This window comes from Schistocerca gregaria, chromosome 1 (assembly GCF_023897955.1).
Source record: "Schistocerca gregaria isolate iqSchGreg1 chromosome 1, iqSchGreg1.2, whole genome shotgun sequence".
Lineage (NCBI taxonomy): Eukaryota > Metazoa > Arthropoda > Insecta > Orthoptera > Acrididae > Schistocerca > Schistocerca gregaria.
Window position 1 is genome coordinate 1,179,811,266 of NC_064920.1, and position 23,247 is coordinate 1,179,834,512.

The following is a 23,247-nucleotide window of genomic DNA, read 5'->3' on the forward strand; positions in this document are numbered from 1 at the left end:
AGAATCGAAGCAGCGTAGCATGTTGTGGAAACACCCAGGTGACAAAAATTTCTGATCAGTGCCATCTGTTAGGAAAGGGATGTCAGTGGTCTTCTGGGATCACACTGGAGCACTCCTGCTGGATTTCAGGCTGCTAGATACAATCACCAATGCTGACAGTTATTGTTCAACACTGTCATGTCTGTGAGCTGCCATCAGGAAGAAGCACCGACAATTTCATGATGTGGACAACATGGTTATCCTCCATGACACTGTGAGACCACAGGACTGGTCTTTTCAGTGAGAGAGTCCCACCATACTGTCCAGACCTCATTCCTTGTGAATACTACGTTTTCAGTTGGCAGAAGGAGTTCCTGGCAGTGATGATCCAGGACAGCAGTCCCATGGTGGTTGAATTCAACCAGGTGGATGAATTCAACCACAGGGATGTCTCAAATTCAGTGCAGCAATGAGATAAATATCTGAAATGGTGTTGGGTCAATGTGGAAAAATAGAGTAAGATACATAAAACAGTACATACATTTGCAGTTACCTGTCTGCACCTTATTTTGGGTAACTAAAAACAGTGGCAAAAAGTTTGCAAGTCATCCTCATATGATAACAGAAAATGCCAGGTATCAATTTGTTGTGCTCCTTTGCACTGACATATAAACTATGGGCTGAGTCTGTGAGGATAATCAGCAGGCTACAGAAACGTGTTTCTACTGTAGCAAAAAGTAAATCAGTGAGAACAAGCTATCAGCTTACCACAAACTTGCTAAACTGACAGTAATAACAGTTTTCATTCAGTATATTGGCTGTTGATCTGAAGTTATATGAAGAAATTTGCCATACAAAACACAACATTCATGATTAAACAAAGGAAACTCCAGGTAGGAATATCAACAATGTAGAAATATAATGTTAATCAACTGGTAATAAAAATCTACTAACCAAGTGGTGGAAGGGGAACACACACACAAAAGGATTTGACTTTCACAAGCTTCTGGAGCCAGTGGCTCCTCCTTCTGGAGGAAGAGTTGAAAGGTAAGAAAGATGGATGAAGGAAAAGGATTTGAGAGGTTTTGGGAAAGAGGTACAGTTTAGAAAAGTCACCTAGAGCCCCAGGTCAGGGGAGACTTACCAAATGGGATGAGAAGGAAAGACTTGGTGAGTAGATTTTTTTAACTTTCCATTTACATTACATTAAAAATGTAAAAAAGATAGATTGCTGATTTCTGTAATGATGACATGTTAGGTTACAGTCAGGCAGAATTAAATGAAACTTACAAAGGCTTTCGGCCCAAGCCTTTTTTAGAGAAAGAGAAACACACACCATTAATTCACACACTTTCACACATATACGACCACCAACTCCAGCAGCTTGGGACCAGTCTTTCTTATGTGAATGAATGGTGTGTGTTGCTCTTTTTCTGATGAAGGCTGTGGTTGAAATCTTTGTGTAAGTATCTTTTAATTGCACCTGTCTGCAACTTAACATGTCATTTTTATGGTAAGTAGCAGTCTTCAACATTCATAATTGTAATACTTAGAGCAAAGAGAACATAGATAGGTTAGATGTCAAGTATCTAAGGTGCAAGGTAGTTTCCAAATAAATTTCTGGAATAGTTTAATACACTTGGTAATTATTAGCAGAAATACTTTGCGCAAGTACATTTTGCAAGTTAAGAGAGTGAAGAATGTACTCAATTGATGTATTATCTGTTTGCAGAAAATCAGACTGGACTACATGAAATGCAAGTTAGTGTCATGTACATGCAGCACCTACTGCTGATCAAATCTGAAATATTTATTATAGTACTCACTGTCACAGTTTTTATATTTCTTATATTTTTATCTATATGGAATTTATAAAGCAATATTGCCAAGGTCTGCAAAAGTATATTTATTGAATGATTCAGCTTCAATAATAATTTATTCCATCTGTTTCCAATACTGCATAAAATAATATCAGATAACATCTAGGATGAAATGTCAGATACACACACCTGTAGTTGGGATGTATTCTCTGTCCATTGTAGAGCCAATCCACTTTGATGGGATGATCACCTCTGATGTCACACTTGAGGGCCACTTCTTCCCCACGCCTGGCTGCTACATTTTTCTCCATAACATCAAATCTTACTGGCTCTGAAAATTCAGATCATTATGATTTAGATTAACATTAAAAGAAGAAATACTTTGACTATCCAAATTTTAGTATCATAGCAGAATTGTAGCAGGACATAAACTTAGGTTTGATGATTGGTTTCAGTTAATCATGTTTGCAAAAATCTAGTACTGTCAATTATAAACCGAGCATGAAACTTTTAGTCAGCAAATTACAGGTAGGAGGAGAGAAACTGAATGAATACACTGCAGCAGAGAAACTGTTATGCTAAACTAACTACGATTCCTGTGATGCAGGTTCACAAGAAAGGTTTAATATTAATTAACAAATGCAAGAAAAAGAACAATTAAAATCTATTATTATTAAATTTATTTGTGTGGCAGCTCAGTTCTATCTGTTCCTTTCTTTGTGGCTGGTAAGTGGATGCTTCTCTTTGTTTAAAAAGATTTGCAATAAAAAAATCCACAAAAGTATAGCAGCATGTTTTTGCAGATTTAGCAGATTAGACAACCATAAAGGAAACGTTTGCAATGTATGATTAGAAAAAAATGAAACAAAAATATTATAGAAAAAATTGATACCATACAACATCAGTCTGAAAAAAGTTAAACTATGCAGCGAGAACACACAAGTCTAGTCCCCACGAATATGTGATTACAGTTTAATGTTTCCTCTACAGTGAAATCACCAGAGAGAGTGTAGGACATTTTCAGTATAAATATTTGTACAATCAGTAAGTAACTTATAATGAATTTCTGAGTAATGATGCTAATGTACAGATGAAAGAATCATATTAATTATTCTCAGTCAACAATTCATTAAAAATCCAAATTTAATATCAACATATTGACTAGAATTTCTCTCTTCTTCATCAGAAACAACGCTGCTTAACACAAAAAGAAAAACCTGGAAACATCTGGTTCAAAGTTATGCTGCATATGAAAAGTACACTGAGAATCTTTTAGAAATGAATGCTCTCACATAATACTTTATGGTCATGAAAGAAGCGTATTTACATTGTGTTAGGACATGCTGAACCTTAGTAGTGGTAGTAGTAATCACTGCAGTATGTGAAAGACAGTAAAGCATCAGCTACTGAAGTCAACAACTGAAGTCAATGTACCATACAGCAAACCAAGAATCAATACTGGAAAGCTGTATTCCAATGACAGAGTAATGGGCTATGCAATATGAGTGCAGACTGAAGGCAAAATAGATCTTGGTTGACCAATGAAACACTTAAAAAGGGAACAGGACTGATTGTTTTCTGCACTGGAACAAGTCATCAGAACTAATAGTATCAAAGCCAGGAGCAAGAAATAAGCAAAAGACCCAAAGTTCGGACTCTGGCAAGAAGAAGACCATATCTTGAGCTGTTGCAGCAAAAGTGCTCTGACTGATTACAAACAGAGGCACAATGCACAATGAAGTGGCATGAATGAGCCATTAAAATTACCACATGCTGGTGGCAGTGAACTAGTGGGACCACAAGCCAGAAATAACTGTCAAAAATGAATATGCAAAATTACTGTGGGGCTTCTGACTTCAGACAGGTCACTTGCTGCAACAAAGTACACCAGACATCACAACTGTGGAGAAAAAGAAAGTGTAGATCATTGACATTACCAGTCTGGATCACCAGCATTGCATCAGAGATGACTGCAGAACTTTTATTTATTTATTTATTTACTCTTTGCCCATGGACTCCAGCTGAAAATCCAGCTGAGAGTATTGGGTGTGTCATACAATAGGCTGTTAACATCAAACTTGATTTCATTATATATAAATGAAACAATAATTAAACAGACATAGTCTACAAGCATACAGGTATTACATGTTTCACATTATACATACACACAATCCAAACAACATACAGAAATGATAATTTTAAAAGTACATTTCAGTAATGATATAACATATTTAAACACCATCTTAATATTCACTCAAACTGTATATACATTTCTCTGTGAGATATAGTTTCAAATGATTTTTAAAACATTTTAGGTCTGTTTCTTTTTTATGATATGAAACAATTTTAAAAAAACTTGTCAGGTACGAAAATTGAACTAGTGACTCTATTATAAAGCAGTGAAAGTTGGGTTTGGCAGACTGGGAGCAGTGCCACAGTATCTTAGGCGCACTTGAAAACCACTGACATTGCTAAAATATCCCTCTGCCAATTACAAAAAGCCACTTTACTGGGATCTGCATGAATTATCTGTCAATACATCACACAGCCTTAGACACTTGGGAATTGTTGAACTAGTGATAAAATACAAAATACAGTATAATGAACTCATAAGCTGTGTTTACTGTTATAATAATTATAATAATCTAAAGTTCCTGTAAGGAATGAACAGCTGGATTGCTTACCATTTACAGATATTTGCACAGCTTTGCTGAGTCCAGCACCTATTCCATTGTCTGCCTGACAGAGGTAAAATCCCTCATCATCTGACGATGCAGATGGAATAGACAGTGTCCCATTTGCCATGACAACTGCACCAGACATCAGGTTGTCCAGAGGTTGGAAGTCAAATGCTTTGCCATCTGGCAAACAAAAAATTGGAAAGGAAACATAATAACAATATTAATAACAATAATTTAATATTACTGAATATAAAACAGTTTGAATTATGCCCAAAAGTGGCAAAGGTTACTGTTTTTAGACACATAAAAATTCTTCTTCTCTATATATGAAAAACTTACTTTGTAGATTTTTCGTTTTGCATAAATATACACTTACTGTTAAGTTTTGAGTAAAAGGATATTTCTTTTAATGTTAGGATTTAGAGAAATAATTAGGCCTGCCTTCTAACATCCATTACCACATAAGAGAAAGAGAGAGAGAGAGAGAGAGAGAGAACGCTATTTAAGATTTTCCGATTTTCTTGAACGTGAATCTGAAATGGAAATTTATATTTTCGTTCTAACGTGAGCAGCATCATCAAAAAGTAGCCCAAAAAATAATCGACAGGTAGTGTAGACACATAAGACTGTGTATGTAGTATTGTAAGTAGGACTTCGTGTAAAATAAATAAATAAATAAATAAATAAATAATATTTGTATACTGGCGCGAAAGCCAAAGCAGTTACTGATAGATATTCTTGTTAAGGTAGGAAAGTATGTGTGTATTTAATTACTGTCTAAAACATTGTTTTACATAATGCTGAAGAAAAGGTCTTTTGTTGCTTTTCTCCCTTTCTGTAACTAATTGAATATCGTACTGAAACTAAAACCCTCTGTAAACTTTGAAGAAGCCAATTGTATGAAAAATACTGAAAGGCTAATAAAAATATTCTATTCTATTCTATTCTATTCTATTCTTTAGAGCTGTGGAAGGCAGTAGACACTACTGTCATTGTCTAACGTAACAGTCGCGACACTTCGCTTCGATTTTGTTGCCTACCGCGCCAGCAGTGCACCAAGCGGCCGGTAACTTAAAACTGAGAATTCGGCGCAGTCGTGAAAGCGAATAGTGGTTGTTTATTTTGATTTCTAAAATGGTTTTTACAAGCGGGAGCGTCTGTAGCGCAATAAATTGCAGTAACAACAGGAAGAAGACACCACAGCTGTCTTTTTTAGGTTTCCTAAGGATCCTCAGAGGTATATACCATCATGTTATTAAACTGTATCTTCAGGATTCACTTACAAACTCTATGTGTATTAATGATTAATGTTTCGTTTTAGGAGCAGATAATGACTAGTTCATAGCAGACGAGAAGACCTTATGAAAAAAGACTCAGTTTATCTGTATAATAATATTAGGCTTTGTTCGCTACATTTCGAACAAAACCAGTTCATGATCGTAGACAATAATAAACTCGTGTGGAATGCAGTACCCACCCTGTTTGACATCCCAATTAAACCACCTCAATTGATGATGAAGAGGAAACTGCCACAAAGATTAGACAAGCCATCTAAAGCTGTAAAACAGTCCTATGACACAGAAGCAGCCAGTTCAGCTATCCATGCATCAGTGCAAGATTCGCGTGAATCGTCAACACAGACCATCTTTGACGATGAAGTGGTTAGATTAAGTGCAGTTATTCGTGTCTTTATTTTGTTAGCACCTTGTTCATTGACAGATTGTTTGAAAATTATTCAAATATTTTGTTTTGCGTGAAATGTAATGTAATCAGCTCATTATAATGTTTTCGACATATGTCTCCCACTAGATGGCAATTGCTTGACCCAATTAGAATAATATAAAGATGAAGGTCGTACCTTTGGCAACAAGCGACAGTGACAAAGTAACCCTACAGAACGATAAATGAGCTGTCGATCTCTTTGGCATGTATAGTTACATGTCTGTGCTTCATATATGTGTGAATCTGTGTGTTTATATTCTTTTGATATCAACGCGGTAAGCTGCAATTCTATCCAACGTCGCAAGTGTTTCTTCACAAATGTGTTGTAGCTTGCCACTCGATTCATGGTTTTTGTCCATACTTGCACTTATTTTAGAATCATTTGTAGAAACATATATGCCTTCTGATACTAGACAAACTCTCGGAGGCAAGAAAATAACTCAAACATTTCGTAAATTACCTAGGAAATGGATGCAAAACAAACATCATGCGTAAGACGCGTCTGACGTCACCTTACTCGCCGCTTGGAGCGCTAGTATCGCTCCATCTGTCAAACGTTAGCACCTTTTACAGCAGTGTAGACTGTGGTACTGGGCCTCACACACCTGGTTCATGCTGTGTGGGCTGGCTGATGGGAATGACAGTAAATGGGAAATTGTTTTACGGTCGCACTCGTCAGCCGGCGCACCAAATATCAACAATATATTCCAAACAGAGTTCACATACTGTATTATACAGCATTTAAATGCGTAGAAAGTAAAATATTTATAAATGCGGTAAAAAACACAACCTCATGTCTAACAACAAAAACTGTAGAAAATGGTGGAAACTACTTAGTGGTGGTCTACAGACCATGTAATTCTTAACTTAATCTCTTGACTGAAGTACAGAAAAAAAATCTTGTGTTCTTAGGTACATTATTCTCCAGGTATCACATCCTCCCCTACTATTTGGGGTCGTGTATACACGACTGCATGGCATTGGAAGATCATTGACACAAAATTGTGTCATCTTCAAAACATTTCTCTGGTTGCTCTTCATGCCTGTATGTACTTGTAGGTATATATAATTTTCATTTTTGCATTTGCACATATCCACCTTTTTTAATCCGTAGTTTCCTGGTTTCAGTGTCATGTACACTCGAAATGAGCAGTTGCCACAGATAGTTGCAAGACTTTCATCAACAGTTTAGTGCTCATTAGATTCGTAATTATTTATGCCTGGATTCGCAAAGATATTAGAAACCTCTCTTATTGCCTGAAGCTTATCATTTGCATCTGTGATTCTCATATTGCAATTCTTACTTGACATCAAACCTGAAAACAGCTTACAATTGTTGAAATCACCTTCAAGCCGTGAAAAACGGATTTCGAAAGACTGAGTGGTTAGTCCATAAATCGGACGCACTATGGTGCGATTTCCATGAATCTTCCCTGCAACCAATAGTACGGAAATAAATGAAAAACCTCCTTATTTGTCATGTCGTGCTATTCTTTAGATCATTTTGGGTGGGATTCATTGCATCTTAACATTTTTCATTAATATGCCTACATACAATATCAAGCATGTTTTCAGGAAGAGATAGAGCAAACATATTTACATTCGAACCTACAGTTTTACTGCCACTTAAAATACCAAGTTTTTGTCGAAGAATACTTTGAACTGGTCTTCTTCACTGACGGACAGGTGTAGTAAAATGCCACACTAAACCACTTCTAGATTTGAACATACGTACTTGAAAGAGTTGAATATTCTGATAAACTTTCTGATTGTGGTGGCTCTGTCGTTTGGCGCATTTCATTCATTTCTTTGACATCAACAAGTTCTTCAATAACTTCAGCATTGTCGTTTTCATCTTCATCATACCACAAATTGTACATCTAACGATATTTGTCACACGGATCTGGATTAGTAGTATTTATAATCCTTTCAAACTCCTGCATACTGTAGGCCCTAGCCCTTGTCCACGTTTACACTCAGAAATACAAACCAAACATCCCTCAGAAGCAAATAACGATGACGTGTTATAAATGCAGTATTGTCTTTTTTTCCGATCTCAACAATGAAAATAGAAGTACAGCATAATAGCAATATTGAAAACATAATTTTTATTGCTTTTGGAATAACAAGGCTATAGAGGACAACCTACTGGCTACAAATTTCCTAGCAAACACGACCTGGGGAGGGTGGGTGACACAGAAACATACATGAACCATGGAAAATAGATCAAGCATTTGTACGCAAAAAATGGTAAGTGGGGTAACTCCACTACCCCCATTGGTAGCAGAAGTGTTAATGGTTTTGTTTCATTTTCAAATTACAGGTCTGCTATGAAGCTCTGTCCAGCCTCTACAATCTCCTCAGCAGTAGCACTGAAATTGTTGAAATCTCTGCTGCTTTCTGTAGGTCGTTTATAGTCACCAATGACTTGAGGAGTTTTAGTTTTCGTTTGCCGAATAACGGCGAAGTCGTATTGCAGCCACCGAAGGCGTGTAGGAACAGAATATTATCTCCTGATACTTGACACAACTTGAAAGTTGAAGGGCACTGTCTGCCTTTGCCAGGCATCAGTGGAAAAATGTGCGAGAGCAATGGGGCTGAAGCGATCAGAATCGCAAAAAAGTCGGTGTCCTCCATAACGACGACACAGAGTCTTAGCAACGTCAACAGCAGTAGCTACAATTACAGTATCGGCGTCCTTAGCAGATTGCTTAATTATGAGATGCCCGCCCTCAAGTTTTGCCATCAGTAAAAAACATGATAATGCGGCCTCACCTTCGTCCCTGTTGGTGCAAGACAATTGCACAAAAAACGAAATCACTGTGCTGCCTCGTCTTCCATACGCTCCAGACCTGATCTCTGCAGACTTTTTTTAATTTCCAAAATTAAAAACCCTGTTTACATGACGAAGGTTTGCAACGATAGAAGAGATAAAAGAAAATATGCAGATGGCATTTCACGCGAACCAGCAAGAGGTATACCAAGAGTGTTTCTGGAAGTGGAAACTGTGTTGGGAGTGGTGTACCAGTTGTGGAGGAGAGTACTTCGAAGGAGACCATGTAAAAGGTAAGTATTGAAAAATTTTGTGGGCAAAGTTCCGGAATTTTTGAACAGACCTTGTATTTAATCAGTCTAGTGCAAACGAGGCTTCTCCTCTTCCATCCCCCACTTTTCATGACGTAATAACTGTGAGCACTGAGGAATGGAATGAAGTGTGACATATTAACTGCCGTTTTGGTTTGCCTGGTTGTGCGTCTGTCATCCATGTCTGCTAACCAGATGCTGCCAACACCTGGCAGAATGACAAGTGCTGACAGCTTCATTTGCTGTAAGCGGACAAACATGGTCTATTATAACTTCCACTCATCTGGAGATACCCAGGTTCATCATACTTGCATTTCAGACCAATAAAAGAGGAAATATTGGAAATAAGTAATGAAGTTTTTCATTTTTCAGTTCGCAAAGATACAATTTGGTTCTTTAGATTACAATACAGTTCCTGAGATTGCAATTTGAATCTTTTTCACATAATACTTTTTCTTGGCAATACCAAACAAAGAAGTCGCTGGTTGAAATATTAATAGTTTTCAGATATAAATAAATCTGTGCTAAAGATATAGATGCAGAGATACTTTTATTCTTACACTACAATAGTCTCAATAGCACCAGTTACATGGATGAACAACAATAATTCTGATGGACTATGAACTCTGTACACTTAAAATCTAATGTGACATGCAAAGTACACATTTTTCTACAACCGTATACTTTTTTCAGATTTGATAATTGCAGGTTAACTAATGCCAGAGTCTTGCTGAGCTCTGAATCGAACCCGTGTGATAATTTACACCTGCAGTGGAATAAAAATGTATACAGTCTAGCATATGGCGAGTAAGCTAGGTTCTGTCCTTCGTACTATCAAGAGGAAGGATGTCTACTCAGCCCACAGAAATCAACGAGCTGCCGTCAGTCATCATAATAGACTGTTTAAAAGAGAATGAGAAAATTGAATCTGGACCTATAGTTGTACGAATTGAATGTGAATCTTTGGAAAATTTCCCAGAACACACTGCAACATATGCTCTATTTCCATACAACCATGTGATTAACAATTGCCTCATCACTGGTGTTGTGCAATGAACTGTATAAGTAAACAGATGCTGAGCCATACCCAGAGCATTTCACAGCAGCAACTCAAGGTCTGAACATCATTTCACACACTCAGGATTTCCATGATGATGAGTATAGAAGAATCGTATTTAAAGATGTTGCATTCATAGCATACACAGAAGATACAGAATAATAGAGACATTCTAAGCAAATATTGCATCACTGAGGTCTTTCAAGGATATGAAGTGTGCTAAAACATGGAGGAGTACAAACTGGTTAACACATTTCTACAGTGTAATTCACTGGGACGATACTGGAATACACTATGAAGGTATCATGACATACTTAGCTCATTCGACGACAAAGATATCTTCATCTATTTCAAAGGTGAGGAGAAGATCACATGGAAGTGTCGAATCTTCAAGTCTGCTATTATTTAAGACCTGGAATTCTAAGGGTGTTCTGCTCTCCATCTCAACAAAAAGAAAAAGATATGTATAACACTGTTTACACATATCATTTCTTCATCTTGAGACGATGGAGAGCTTGTGAAAAAGTAAAATTGCCTTTAAGTTTTAATGAAAGAAAAATGAGTTCTTTTTGCCTCACAATCTGTGTATGATTTATCTCCACTGTGTTCCCACTTTGATAGCCTACAGTTTTACTTAGCTACTAGGTCTATGGTATTCTTCAAGTACTGGTGATATAATTTTAGACTTGCTTGCTATATGTCTCTGGAAGTGGACGTGGTAACATGCTTCCTGTACCCATGAGCTAATTCTTGCTGCATGATAGGTGTAATAGCATCCAACCATTCTATATATTTTGTCCTCTTCCAAATTGAACTTCAAAACTGACGTCATTTGTGCCCTGCACATCCTTTATACTGGTATATAAAATTAGGATTTTTTTGCAAATAACAACAAGAAGGATGTACGATAATGAAGTTTTTCATTTATTCAATTCGCAAAGATACAATTTGGTTCTTTAGATTACAATACAGTTCCTGAGACTGCAATTTGAATCTTTTACACATAATACTTTTTCTTGGCAATAACAAACAAAGAAATCACTGATTGAAATATTAATAGTTTTCAGATATAAATAAATCTGTGCTAAAGACTGATGCAGAGATACTTTTGTTCTTACACTACAATAGTCTCAATAGCAGCAGTTACATGGATGAACAACAATAGTTCTGATGGACTATGAACTCTGTACACTTAAAAACTAATGACATGCAAAGTACAAATTTTTCTACAACTGTATACTTTTTCATCAGTACATATGTCGTGCATGTCCATATTTACATACTGTTTTGTTAGGAAGCGTGGTGTGCAAATGTACACACATCAAAAAAAGTTTTGCATCAGCCCAGTTCTCAGAACTCCTGAAGACAGACGTTGACTGTGGATATTGTATCACAGACACGGTCCCTTTGACTGTTCAGAGATGTCACTAAACCTGCCCAAAGACGTAAACAACCTTGTACTAGCAGCGCCTATTAGACGGAGGGGGTCTGACAGCCAATCAGTTCCAGTCATTCTACCAGGAAGGAGGTACATGACTCGTGTTGTCTGTAGTTCAACCATGCCTAAATGATCAATACCATTGTGACTTTGTTCCAGGAAGGGCTCTCAACAAGGAAGGTGTTCAGGCATGTTGGATTGAACCAAAGCGATGTGTTCGCACATGGAGGAGATACAGAGACAGGAACTGTCGATGACATGCCTCACTCTGTCCGCCAAAGGGCTACTACTGCAATAGATGACCGCTACCTACGAATTGACAATGTTGACTGGAATACTCTTTTTCAAATTCTAAAGGTGGCAGGGGTAAAATACAGGGAGCGAAAGGCTATTTACAATTTGTACAGAAACCAGATGGCAGTAATAAGAGTCGAGGGGCATGAAAGGGAAGCAGTGGTTGGGAAAGGAGTGAGACAGGGTTGTAGCCTCTCACCGATATTATTCAATCTGTATATTGAGCAAGCAGTAAAGGAAACAAAAGAAAAATTTGGAGTAGGTATTAAAATTCATGGAGACGAAGTAAAAACTTTGAGGTTCGCCGATGACATTGTAATTCTGTCAGAGACGGCAAAGGACTTGGAAGAGCAGTTGAACGGAATGGACAGTGTCTTGAAAGGAGGATATAAGATGAACATCAACAAAAGCAAAACGAGGATAATGGAATGTAGTCAAATTAAATCGGGTGATGCTGAGGGAATTAGATTAGGAAATGAGACACTTAAAGTAGTAAAGGAGTTTTGCTATTTAGGAAGTAAGATAACTGATGATGGTCGAAGTAGAGAGGATATAAAATGTAGACTGGCAATGGCAAGGAAAGCGTTTCTGAAGAAGAGAAATTTGTTAACATCGAATATAGATTTAAGTGTCAGGAAGTCATTTCTGAAAATATTTGTTTGGAGTGTAGCCATGTATGGAAGTGAAACATGGACGATAACTAGTTTGGATAAGAAGAGAATAGAAGCTTTCGAAATGTGGTGCTACAGAAGAATACTGAAGATAAGGTGGATAGATCACGTAACTAATGAGGAGGTATTGAATAGGATTGGGGAGAAGAGAAGTTTGTGGCACAACTTGACTAGAAGAAGGGATCGGTTGGTAGGACATGTTTTGAGGCATCAAGGGATCACAAATTTAGCATTGGAGGGCAGTGTGGAGGGTAAAAATCGTAGAGGGAGACCGAGAGATGAGTACACTATGCAGATTCAGAAGGATGTAGGTTGTAGTAGGTACTGGGAGATGAAGAAGCTTGCACAGGATAGAGTAGCATGGAGAGCTGCATCAAACCAGTCTCAGGACTGAAGACCACAACAACAACAACAACAAACCTACGAATTATGGCTTGGAAAAACCCTGACAGCAACGCCACCATGTTGAATAATGCTTTTTGTGTAGCCACAGCACATCGTGTTATGACGCAAACTGTATGGAATATGCTGCATGATGTGCAACTTCACTTCTGACGTCTATGGCAAAGTTCATCTTTGCAACCATGACACTAACTAGCACGGTACAGATGGGCCCGTTAACAGGCATAATGGACGCTCAGGATTGGCATCACGTTCTCTTCACCGAAGAGTGTCACATATGCCTTCAACCAGACAATCGTCTAAGACATGTTTGGAGGCAACCCAGTCAGGCTGAACACCGTAGACAGACTGTCCAGCGAGTGTAGCAAAGTGGAGGTTCCCTGCTGTTTTGGGGTGGCATTATGTGGGGCCGACGTACGCCACTGGTGGTCATGGAAGGCACGGTAATGGCTGTACGATACGTGAATGGCAATGATAGTGCAACCATATTGGCAGCATATTGCCGAGGAATTCGTCTTCTTGGACGACAATTCGAGCCCCCATCGTTCACATCTTTTGAATGACTTCCTTCAGGATAACGACATTGCTCCACTAGTGTGGCCGGCATATTCTCCAGACATAAACCCTATCGAGCATGCCTGGGGTAGACAGAAAAGGGCTGTTTATGGACGACGTGACCCACCAACCACTCCGAGGGATCTACGCCGAATCGCCGTTGAGGAGTGGGACAATCTGCACCAACAATGCCTTGATGAACTTGTGGATAGTATTCCATGACGAATGCAAGCATCCATCAATGCAAGAGGACATGGTACTGGGTATTAGAGCAACCAGTGTGTACAGCAATCTGGACCACCACCTCTGAATGTCTCGCTGTATGGTGGTAAAACATGCAAAGTGTGGTTTACATGAGCAAAACAAATGGGCGGGAATGATGTTTATGTTGATCTCTATTCCAATTTTCTGTACAGGTTCCAGAACTCCCAGAACCGAGGTGATGCAAAACTTTTTTGATGTGTACACACACACACACACACACACACACACACACACACACACACACACACACACAGTTACTTACACTATGATAAAAGGGTCATACTATTCCGCAGTATTTACATCCAGTCTCATCCTCTTCCTGTCACTCAGAGTCACCCACTACCTCTCTCTCAAAAAGTGAATTTCAGTGCCATCATCACAAGTGACCCTTTTATTGTCATGAAGCTACAGGTCGAGTTTACATTACAGCACAGTACACATCAAGTACTCTCCACTGAATACTAGTATGCTGCACCATATACTGTGCCAGTGGTGGAGCACCATATACTGTGCCAGTGGTGGAGCACCATGAACACCACTGTACAGACACTGCAAATATCCTTAGATAGAGAGGGTTCCCGATAACACACAATGCACACCCTTAGCCTGCTTCAGGGTGGCACCTTCCAATGTGTGATAAACATACATTTTTGCTCACAGACCTACAAACTGCACAATTGGCCATCCATTTGGTTTGTCTTTCATTAGGCTAATAACCTTCTTGTTCTGTGGAACAATACCATAAGGATTATTTGTCGTGTTTGAGGATGTACCGAATTCATTGCCATGCTACCTCATTACTTCATATGGATCACAGTTCTTCACCCAACACATGAATCAATCTGTATCCATACAATGTAATTTAGGATCAGTGACATGGTGGAGAATGCAGCACTGGACTGCATCTTGGTGGTTTCTTCACATCCCCAGTACCCACACCACTGCATACTGAATGGATGGTTACGCTGTAGAGGAATAATAACGAGAAATAAGTACATAGTTCCAGACTTTGCCTACTACTGTAAAAAAAAGACTACTGGTTATTTATAAGCAGAGTATTTATTTCCTATATCGCTCTGGCTCTGCGACATACCCCTGAGGTCATCTGGCATCTCTTCATGGCGATGCAGCTCGCTCTCCGTCTCCTCCACCCACTCAGGCTTCACCTCACCCAAACCACCATGGATCAATCGATCGAGGTCTCTGAAATCATCTAGAATAGCGACACATTGATTTAATAAAAAAATGTGTACACACAAAACCAGAAAAAATTGGATTAACGAATATGTATTTGCACAATATCTGTAATGCGGATAGCATCAATCTCTTTCCATTCCTGCCCCTGCTCCTCGAAATAGCCTACAACAATAACAAAATGATGCAACATATTTTACATTTTATGTATGTGATAAAATGTTTGTCTAACAGCAGCATATTACATATATCCACAGTATTATGAAGCAGAAAGTGTATACTACTTACAATGCTGCTGCTACTGTTGCTGGGTTTCAGCAAGCAGGTCATCAATCGTCCGTTGGATGTATACTGAAACAATAAGACGGCATGAATTCAATGCTACGAAATTCTTATTGAAAAAGCTACAGTTAACTTTTCTGATCCTCGAAATCATGTTTAACAGCAAAGCCTTACTGACCACTAAATGACAGCAGCTTATTACATGTACAAAGAAAAATATATAGTACATACGATGCTGTTGCTGCCACTCCAACCTCTCTGCCTCCAACTCATCCATGATTTGGTGCATGCGTGCTGAAAAAATAGCCTAAATCTGAACACTTGCTACGCCACTTTTTTTTAACTTCAAAATCTGAATATACTTGGATTTGATACTACAAAACTTTTTTTACCAAAATATGCTTCGAAATCTGAACACACAGCGATTTGGTACTACGAAACTTTTTTTTACAAGAATATACTCCTGAATCTAAACACACAGTGATTTGGTACTGCGTAACATTTTTACAAAAATATACACTACGATATCTGATCTCATACTAGAAATGAAATATATGCTTACCCGGAAATTCTCATTACTGCGACAGTCTTGAGCGCTTGACGCCACCGGCACTGCCACTGGTGCTGCCTGATGCCACTGAACGCTTCACGTTAGATCAGAAACGAAACAAACGATTAATGCAAACGCGATGGAGAGCAAGACAGTAGAATTAACCCAACCGCAAACGTTAGCAGGAGAAGAACAGGGTGGAGGGGATAGGGTTTAAATTTTGTTTTATTTACACGTCAATTTCCGTGAGATCCAAATTAAGTGCCAAATCTCCAAGGTCATGGAACGCGTCAGTCCATGAAATTACAACATAAAAGTAATAACAGATAAAAATAAACGTTTATGAACCCGAAAAAATTGGTCCATAAGTTAAGTAAACGCAATCAACAATACAATAAGAATCAGCTTAATTGTTCAAGGAACTCCTCGACAGAATAGAAGGATTGAGAAATGAGGAAACTCTTCAGTTTCGAATTGAAAGCACGTGAATTACTGCTAAGATTTTTGAATTCGAGTGGTAGCTTATTGAAAATAGATGCAACAGTATACTGCACAGATTTTTGCACAAGAGTTAAGGAAGTCCTATCCAAATGTAAGTTTGAGTTCTGCCGAGTATTAACTGAGTGAAAGCTGCTTATTCTTGGGAATAGCTGATATTGTTAACAAAAATGACAGCAAGGTCTATATATATTGAGAGGCCAATATCAAAATACCCAGACTTGTGAACAGGGGTCGACAAGAGGTTCGTGAACTTACGCAACTTGTTGCCCGAACCGCCCGTTTCTGAACCAAAAATGTCCTTTTAGAATGGGAAGAGTTACCCCAAAGTATAATACCATACGACAATAGCGAATGAAAATAAGCAAAGTAGACTAATTTTCGTGTCGAACGATCACTCACTTCTGACACGATAGTAAAAATCCCATCTTTGAACAAAATCCTGAACGTGGGCTTTCCACGACAGGTTACTATCTATCTGAGCACCTAGAAATTTGAACTGTTCAGTTTCAGTAATCATATGCCAAATCTGTGAAATTAAAACGTCAGGTTTTGTTGAGTTGTGTGTTGGAAACTGTCAAAACTGAGTCTTACTGTTATTTAGCGTTAGTTTATTTTCTACAAGCCATGAACGTAGGTCATGTACTGCACTATTTGAAACCGAGCCAATGTTGCACACAACATCCTTTACTACCAAGCTAGAGTCATCAGCAAACAGAAATATTTTTAGAGTTATCTGTAATACTAGAGGGCACATCATTTATATAAATAAGGAAGAGGAGTGGCCCCAACACTGATCCCTGCCCCCCCCCCCCCCCCACTTGACAGTACCCCACTCAGACCCCACATCACAGCTATTATCAGCATTGTGAATAATGACCTTTTCTGCCTGTTGCTAAAGTAAGAGGTGAAACAGTTGTGAGCTACTGCAATGGTCCAACTTCTGGAGCAATATTTTGTGATCAACACAATCAAATGCCTTAGTTAAATAAAAAAAATGCCAAGCGTTCGAAACCTTTTGTTTAACCCATCCAGTACCTCACAGAGAAAAGAGAATATAGATTTTCAGTTGTTAAACGACTTCTATAGCCGAACTGTAGATTTGATTGCAAATTGTGTGATATAAAATAATCAATTATCCTTAAATACACAGCCGTTTCATTAACATTTGCAAACACTGACGGCGTAGAAATAGGTCTAAAATTATGTAGATTATCCCTTTCTCCCTTTTTATGAAGTGGCTTTATTACTGAGTACTTTAATCGCTCAGGAAACTGACCATTCCTAAAGGAAAAATTACAAATCTCGCTAAATACAGGTCTAACATATGCAGCAAGGTACTTTAATTTTCTGATAAACACTCCCACATAACCATGAGAGTCCTTAATCTTCAGTGAGTTAATTATTGACTCAATCTCCATCTTGTCTGTATCACAGAGGAGTATTTTGGACATCAATCTCGGATAGGTATTTGCCAAGAAAGTTATATGATTCCCTGTAGAAACTAAATTTTTATTTAATTCACCAGCAATGCTCAGAAAATGTTTGTTAAATACTGTACATATATCTGATTTATCAGTAACAGAAATATTTTTACTACGAACTGACTTTATATTGTCGACCTTGTGCTTCACTGTTTCAGCATCAGCCAATAGAAATGCAGTATTCTGAGGAGGGTTGAAAACCTTCGTCTGCGTGTTTGGACATGTTCGATCACACACAGACAGGAAGTAGCCACTTGAGAGAGAGCGGAGGCGGTTTCTTAGGTACCAAATTTCAAAAGGACGCCGGCTTCTGTTCTGGGATAACTGAACTGCTCATATGGCTATGGTCAAGGTGCCCCTAGGTGGGTGAACAGTAAACTACACTCGGTACGCATTTGGCTGTCTTCGCAACCATGTGGGTAATGGGCAACATGTGGAGGATGGTGCTTCTGTTCCCAAACTGTTCTGCATACAAGACCCCCAGTATACGGCGAGTGCACTTCAAATTTAGTTACTTGATTTGGTCTACACATGTCGTCCACCACGCAACTTTCTGTGATGCGATCACTAATCAGTAGTTCCCATCACTCACTAGTTGTCTGCAGGCCTGGTCACAAGGCTTCTGGACACTGTGCGAAGCAGAGGTGTTGTTATGACGGTCCCAGAAAAGTGCAGTAAGGAAGCTATTTTCCTACCACAGTGCATTTTCTTGGAGCTGTTAGAAGGTGTTCCTTTTATAGTCACTGTTTGCGGTGTACGTGTTAGATGGGGTTTTTTCGTGATCTTTGTGGAATTCTTAGGTCCTTATTGGCGACGTCTTTTTGTGATATGTTACTCCCAATGCCAATCTGTAGCACTATAAACAGAGCAGGACATCTCATCTAATGTTTATGGCAGCGGAAAGCTAGTGCTCAATACCATCTCTCACCTGTTGGCACAACTGCGCAAAGGGTTGCTGTCACCTGTCATTTTGTTTGGATATTCGTGCAACTTCCGGTCTGCACACCACACTAGCCGGCCCTGTGTGAGGGCCTCTCTCCCAACATGCGCACATGGGAATACATGAGGCAGGTGGCAAGTCTGCTCTGTGGTAGTGTGCAGGTGTGATCAGAAGTTTTTTACAGTGTAATAATGTGGCGGTATTCCTTGTGCAATCATAGAAAAGTGATCTGTTTAAGTATGTAATTACTTCTTGTTGATGTATTTTGCAAGACCTACAACTTCCAAAATTAAATACTTAGTAGAGGGTGATGAGCTTTTCAAGCTAAATGAGAGGTCAAACCCCTGAGAATCAAATTTTATAAATAAACAGTATATCCTCTGACAATATTTCTCTTACTGCTGCTGGATAGACCTGCAATTATAGCTCATATTTTCTGGTAGAAGTACCCCATTCTTCTTCTTCTTCTTCTTCAGGTTTTCTTCCACACCATCACAAGGATCAGTCACTTACAACAAAGTCCTGATGTTTCACTCAGCCTTCCATGATACAGGCTACATCAGGTTTTGGTGCGCAATGTGTTTTTATAGAAATATGTATGTCAACAACTGAGCTGCAATACTATATATACAAATATATACAAATGAAAGTATGGTCTATCATTCAATTTAACAATGACTGAAGACATTGACTGGTGATGAGGTAATTCAGAGGTATTCTAGACATTGCAGTGAAAATACTGGTAGCTGTAACATTGGTATGAGGTATGAACAAAATAAAAACATACTTTGCAGTAATATGCGTATTTTTATTTAACAGGCATACATTGGGTGCACTACATCAAAAAAGTGAACTGGTTCTTTCTTTATCTTCACACTTGTGCAGTGTTTAGCAAATAAAGCTTTCTTGTATGCATAGAATTCAGTGTGTATTGATGTCAGACTGACAGGCATTCCTTTAGTTTCTTTTATTGGCACTATATAGATACACTATTCTGAATCTTCTGCATGCACACTATACACACACAGAGAGCTCAGAGTATCTTTATACACAGTTTGAACACACAGCAGCCCATGGTTCAGTCTTCTCAGGACAGTGGATAGAACCATCCATGGGCTGAACAAGTTTGTAACAGTGGAGTCTTCCAGATAAATGGATCGGCCTGCAGATCTCACTAGAGTGCCGTGCTGTAGTACAGTGATGTTGTAGATAGCATCAGCAAAGCGCAGTACATGTGCAGGTCAGTGCTTGGAGGTCATCTGTTGATTGATGCAGGATTCTGCATAACACAATTCATTCCATTCCAACTTCATAAACTGCACTTTAACACTTCTCGATGCATTTTCAATCTCTGACACAACACATCGGTCACTGTTCACTGATGCTTCTATACCAATACTTAAGCTCTTTCAACAGGTAGCTGTTAAATTAAAGGCTGAAGTGAAAAGCGATAGAGCACTGGAGAGCACTGGGAGGAACTGGCAGCTTCTCATGTACCATATAAGCACTGTATCCCTGTAGTAACACCAGAATGTTCTGGGATTATGTGCATGTCAGAGACCAGTACTGACCTGAACTGCATGGTGTAGGACCCCCAGCACAGTTCTTCTGAGAGTCAGAGACTGGTTGGGTGTCTTAATTACACAAATCTATGAGCAGGATGGACAATAACAACTTTTTGTTCTGCTCCAACATGCTGGTCAGGTGCACTACACAATCCCACAGTGCTGCTATTACTGCTGGCCCCAAATGGGCTGAAGGTCACTGCAGGCCCTTAAGAGCTGGCAGTAGCTGCTGCTGGCCTGGACATGCTGTAAGTTGCTGATGGTCCAGACATTCTGGAGGCCGCTGAACAAACAAGAAGAAACGATAAGTATCTCCAAACAAAGACATGGGGTTGGACAAAGACATAAAGCTTAAGCACATCTACTTACTTGTATGCTTCTGTGGGACTGAAGCAGATGAGGATCTTGACCGCTATTGAGGCTTCATGGTTCTTCCTCTTACTGGCTGCGACTGAGAGCGCATACATCATATATCTCCCAGACATCACGATCACGTGACCAAATGTAGTGTTTCTGCACTCCTATTGGCTCCCACCAATTTTTGGGTGGGAGAGGGCTGAATGCTGTGTTCCTATAGATTCATGAGGGGAGTAGCAGTTTTGTGGACCAGCTCAGACAAGGCTCATGCACCAAGATGAACGCCTATGGTTCATTCTGTCTGGGGTAGTGGAGTAGGATGAAGTTGTCTTCTGAACTGTGGATTGACCAGCCATTTCGAAAACACAAACAGCTCCAGCACAGGCAGTAGTCTGTACGAGCTGTGAAATGAATCTTCAGCCTACCCTACTGCATAACCATTATTTGCTCAAACATATTCACCTCACACTCATCCAGTATCACCTTCTTCCATTCCTCTTGTAGGAGAATGTGGACACAGTTCTCAGCTGTATGCTTATATGCTTACAGGTAATATACTTATTAAACTCCTCTCTGTCCAACAGCAACATCTCAGTTGAACACATTATGACAGTACCTTCGCAGGGGGACACCACATACTGAGACACTGCAGTGACATAGTTCTGAACAGAGAAAAACTAACCAGGAAAATGCATATTATACCACAACATCTCTTACTTTTTTTCATCATCACACTACTACTATGTAGTAAGATCCTTCCTGTGCAACAGCTGAACACAGACTGAGCGATTTAGAGGTGGGAGCCAACTGGAATACTGCTGCCACCTAGTGGCGATACATGAAACTAGAGCCTCAGTAGCGGCCAACCTCTGCGGCATACAGCTGCATGTGCTCAGTGCACAGTGCCTGGTAGCGCATAGCTGACTGATGTGGACGAGAGAAACATAAGGGAATGACCCAAAATGGCAGCTAATACATCACACTTCATTCTGTTCCTCAGTTCTTATACCTATTAAGTCACAAAAACTGGAGGAGGAAAGGGGAGGAGCCGTCTTTCCAACAAATGGGTTAAATAAGCAATATGCAAATTGAATTGAACTATATATTGTTATGTCACTTGATATTGATTCAAATTTTGTGTCATAAAATCCTTCCAACAGCACAGCACAGACTGAGTCTTTCCCTACCAATTTCCAGATGGGAGGGGGAGGGGGAGGGGAGGGCTGATGGATTTTCCAGGATGGGGAAAAGATCCCAAGAACTGAACTAGGTAGGGGTGACAAAAAAAGTGTATCCCGTCATCCAGCACGGTGGGGCAGGAGTGGGGGAGGAGAGGGATAGGGGTTCCTCAGAAGGACAGATTATCCCCAGGGTATAATAAATCGATTATCATAACAATAGCGTAAGAGGAAGGGAAATGGATAATTTATCCCTGAATGTATGGTTCACCCTGAATGTATGCAACCCACACAAAATTTGCCCAGAACCCCCCTTGCCCCACTACTGTCACAATAATGTTACTGGACAACGTATATACTCAGAGCCGAATCCAGGTGGAGACTATGGGTCTGTAGCCTCCTACCTCCGTCATAGTTACACCTGTTTCTTGCTAATTTTTTTTAAAAAAGCTATTACTGTAACATAATAGGTTAAGAAAACACCTTCGTTTACTGTACAGACTTTTGAGACGGCATGTTGATACAAATTTCTATGAACTCGGCCCCTTCTCCTCCCCTGCAGACCAAAATCCAGGACTCGACTCTGTATATCTTACTAAGGTGATGTATATTTTGACATTGCATATAACAACTCGCCCTGAGCATTGGGCGATTGTATTTTTCCATAGGGAGGCTGCATCAGTTATTCGTAGTCTAAAAAACTGCACACTTGGAGAGTTCTCGTTGCTGTGCTTTTGCTACATAGCGTGATCCCCTTGTCTTCGTGCACCGTAGGTGCAAGGAAGTTCTTCAGAATCCGGCACGTGTCGTTATATGCGATGCTGTTAAATTTAAGTCGTAAGAGACAAACAAGAAGGCAAATCTCTCATTAGAAAGTGTGCTTGAGATGGTTTCAGGAACTGATAGCGGTTCCAGGAGCACAATAAAGAGAATAAAGTTGAAGAGGGAGAAAAGAAACAAGTACTTCTCATGGCTTCACTATTTCGGGAAAAGAAGGGGCAGAAAATTTCACATTTAGGTAACATCGTTAAACAGGCCATCAAGGGAGTGACGTATTATTTCCACATGATACATATTCTTTACGTCGTCACTGTTGTAGTGTGTGATGTTGTCACTATGCTACATTTTTATTCTTTTTTTCTTTTGTGGGGTTTCCTTTAAGCAGCACACAGTTGGACTTTTCTAGCTTTGCTTCACCCTGTGTTTACCAGGCTGTTTCCCTTTCGGCACTT

The 23,247-nt window shown here is 39.3% G+C and overlaps 1 protein-coding gene across 1 annotated transcript in view; it reads right to left on the bottom strand.

The window, feature by feature from the left end:
- Nucleotides 1-23,247, bottom strand: part of LOC126297629 (Down syndrome cell adhesion molecule-like protein Dscam2) — a 340,086-nt gene that overhangs the window by 191,061 nt on the left and 125,778 nt on the right. The window contains exons 9-10 of the mRNA XM_049988691.1: nt 4,484-4,660; nt 1,989-2,130 (exon numbers count right to left, since the gene is read on the bottom strand). Of these exons, the coding sequence (XP_049844648.1) occupies nt 1,989-2,130; nt 4,484-4,660 (319 nt within the window). The remainder of the gene's footprint in view (nt 1-1,988; nt 2,131-4,483; nt 4,661-23,247) is intronic.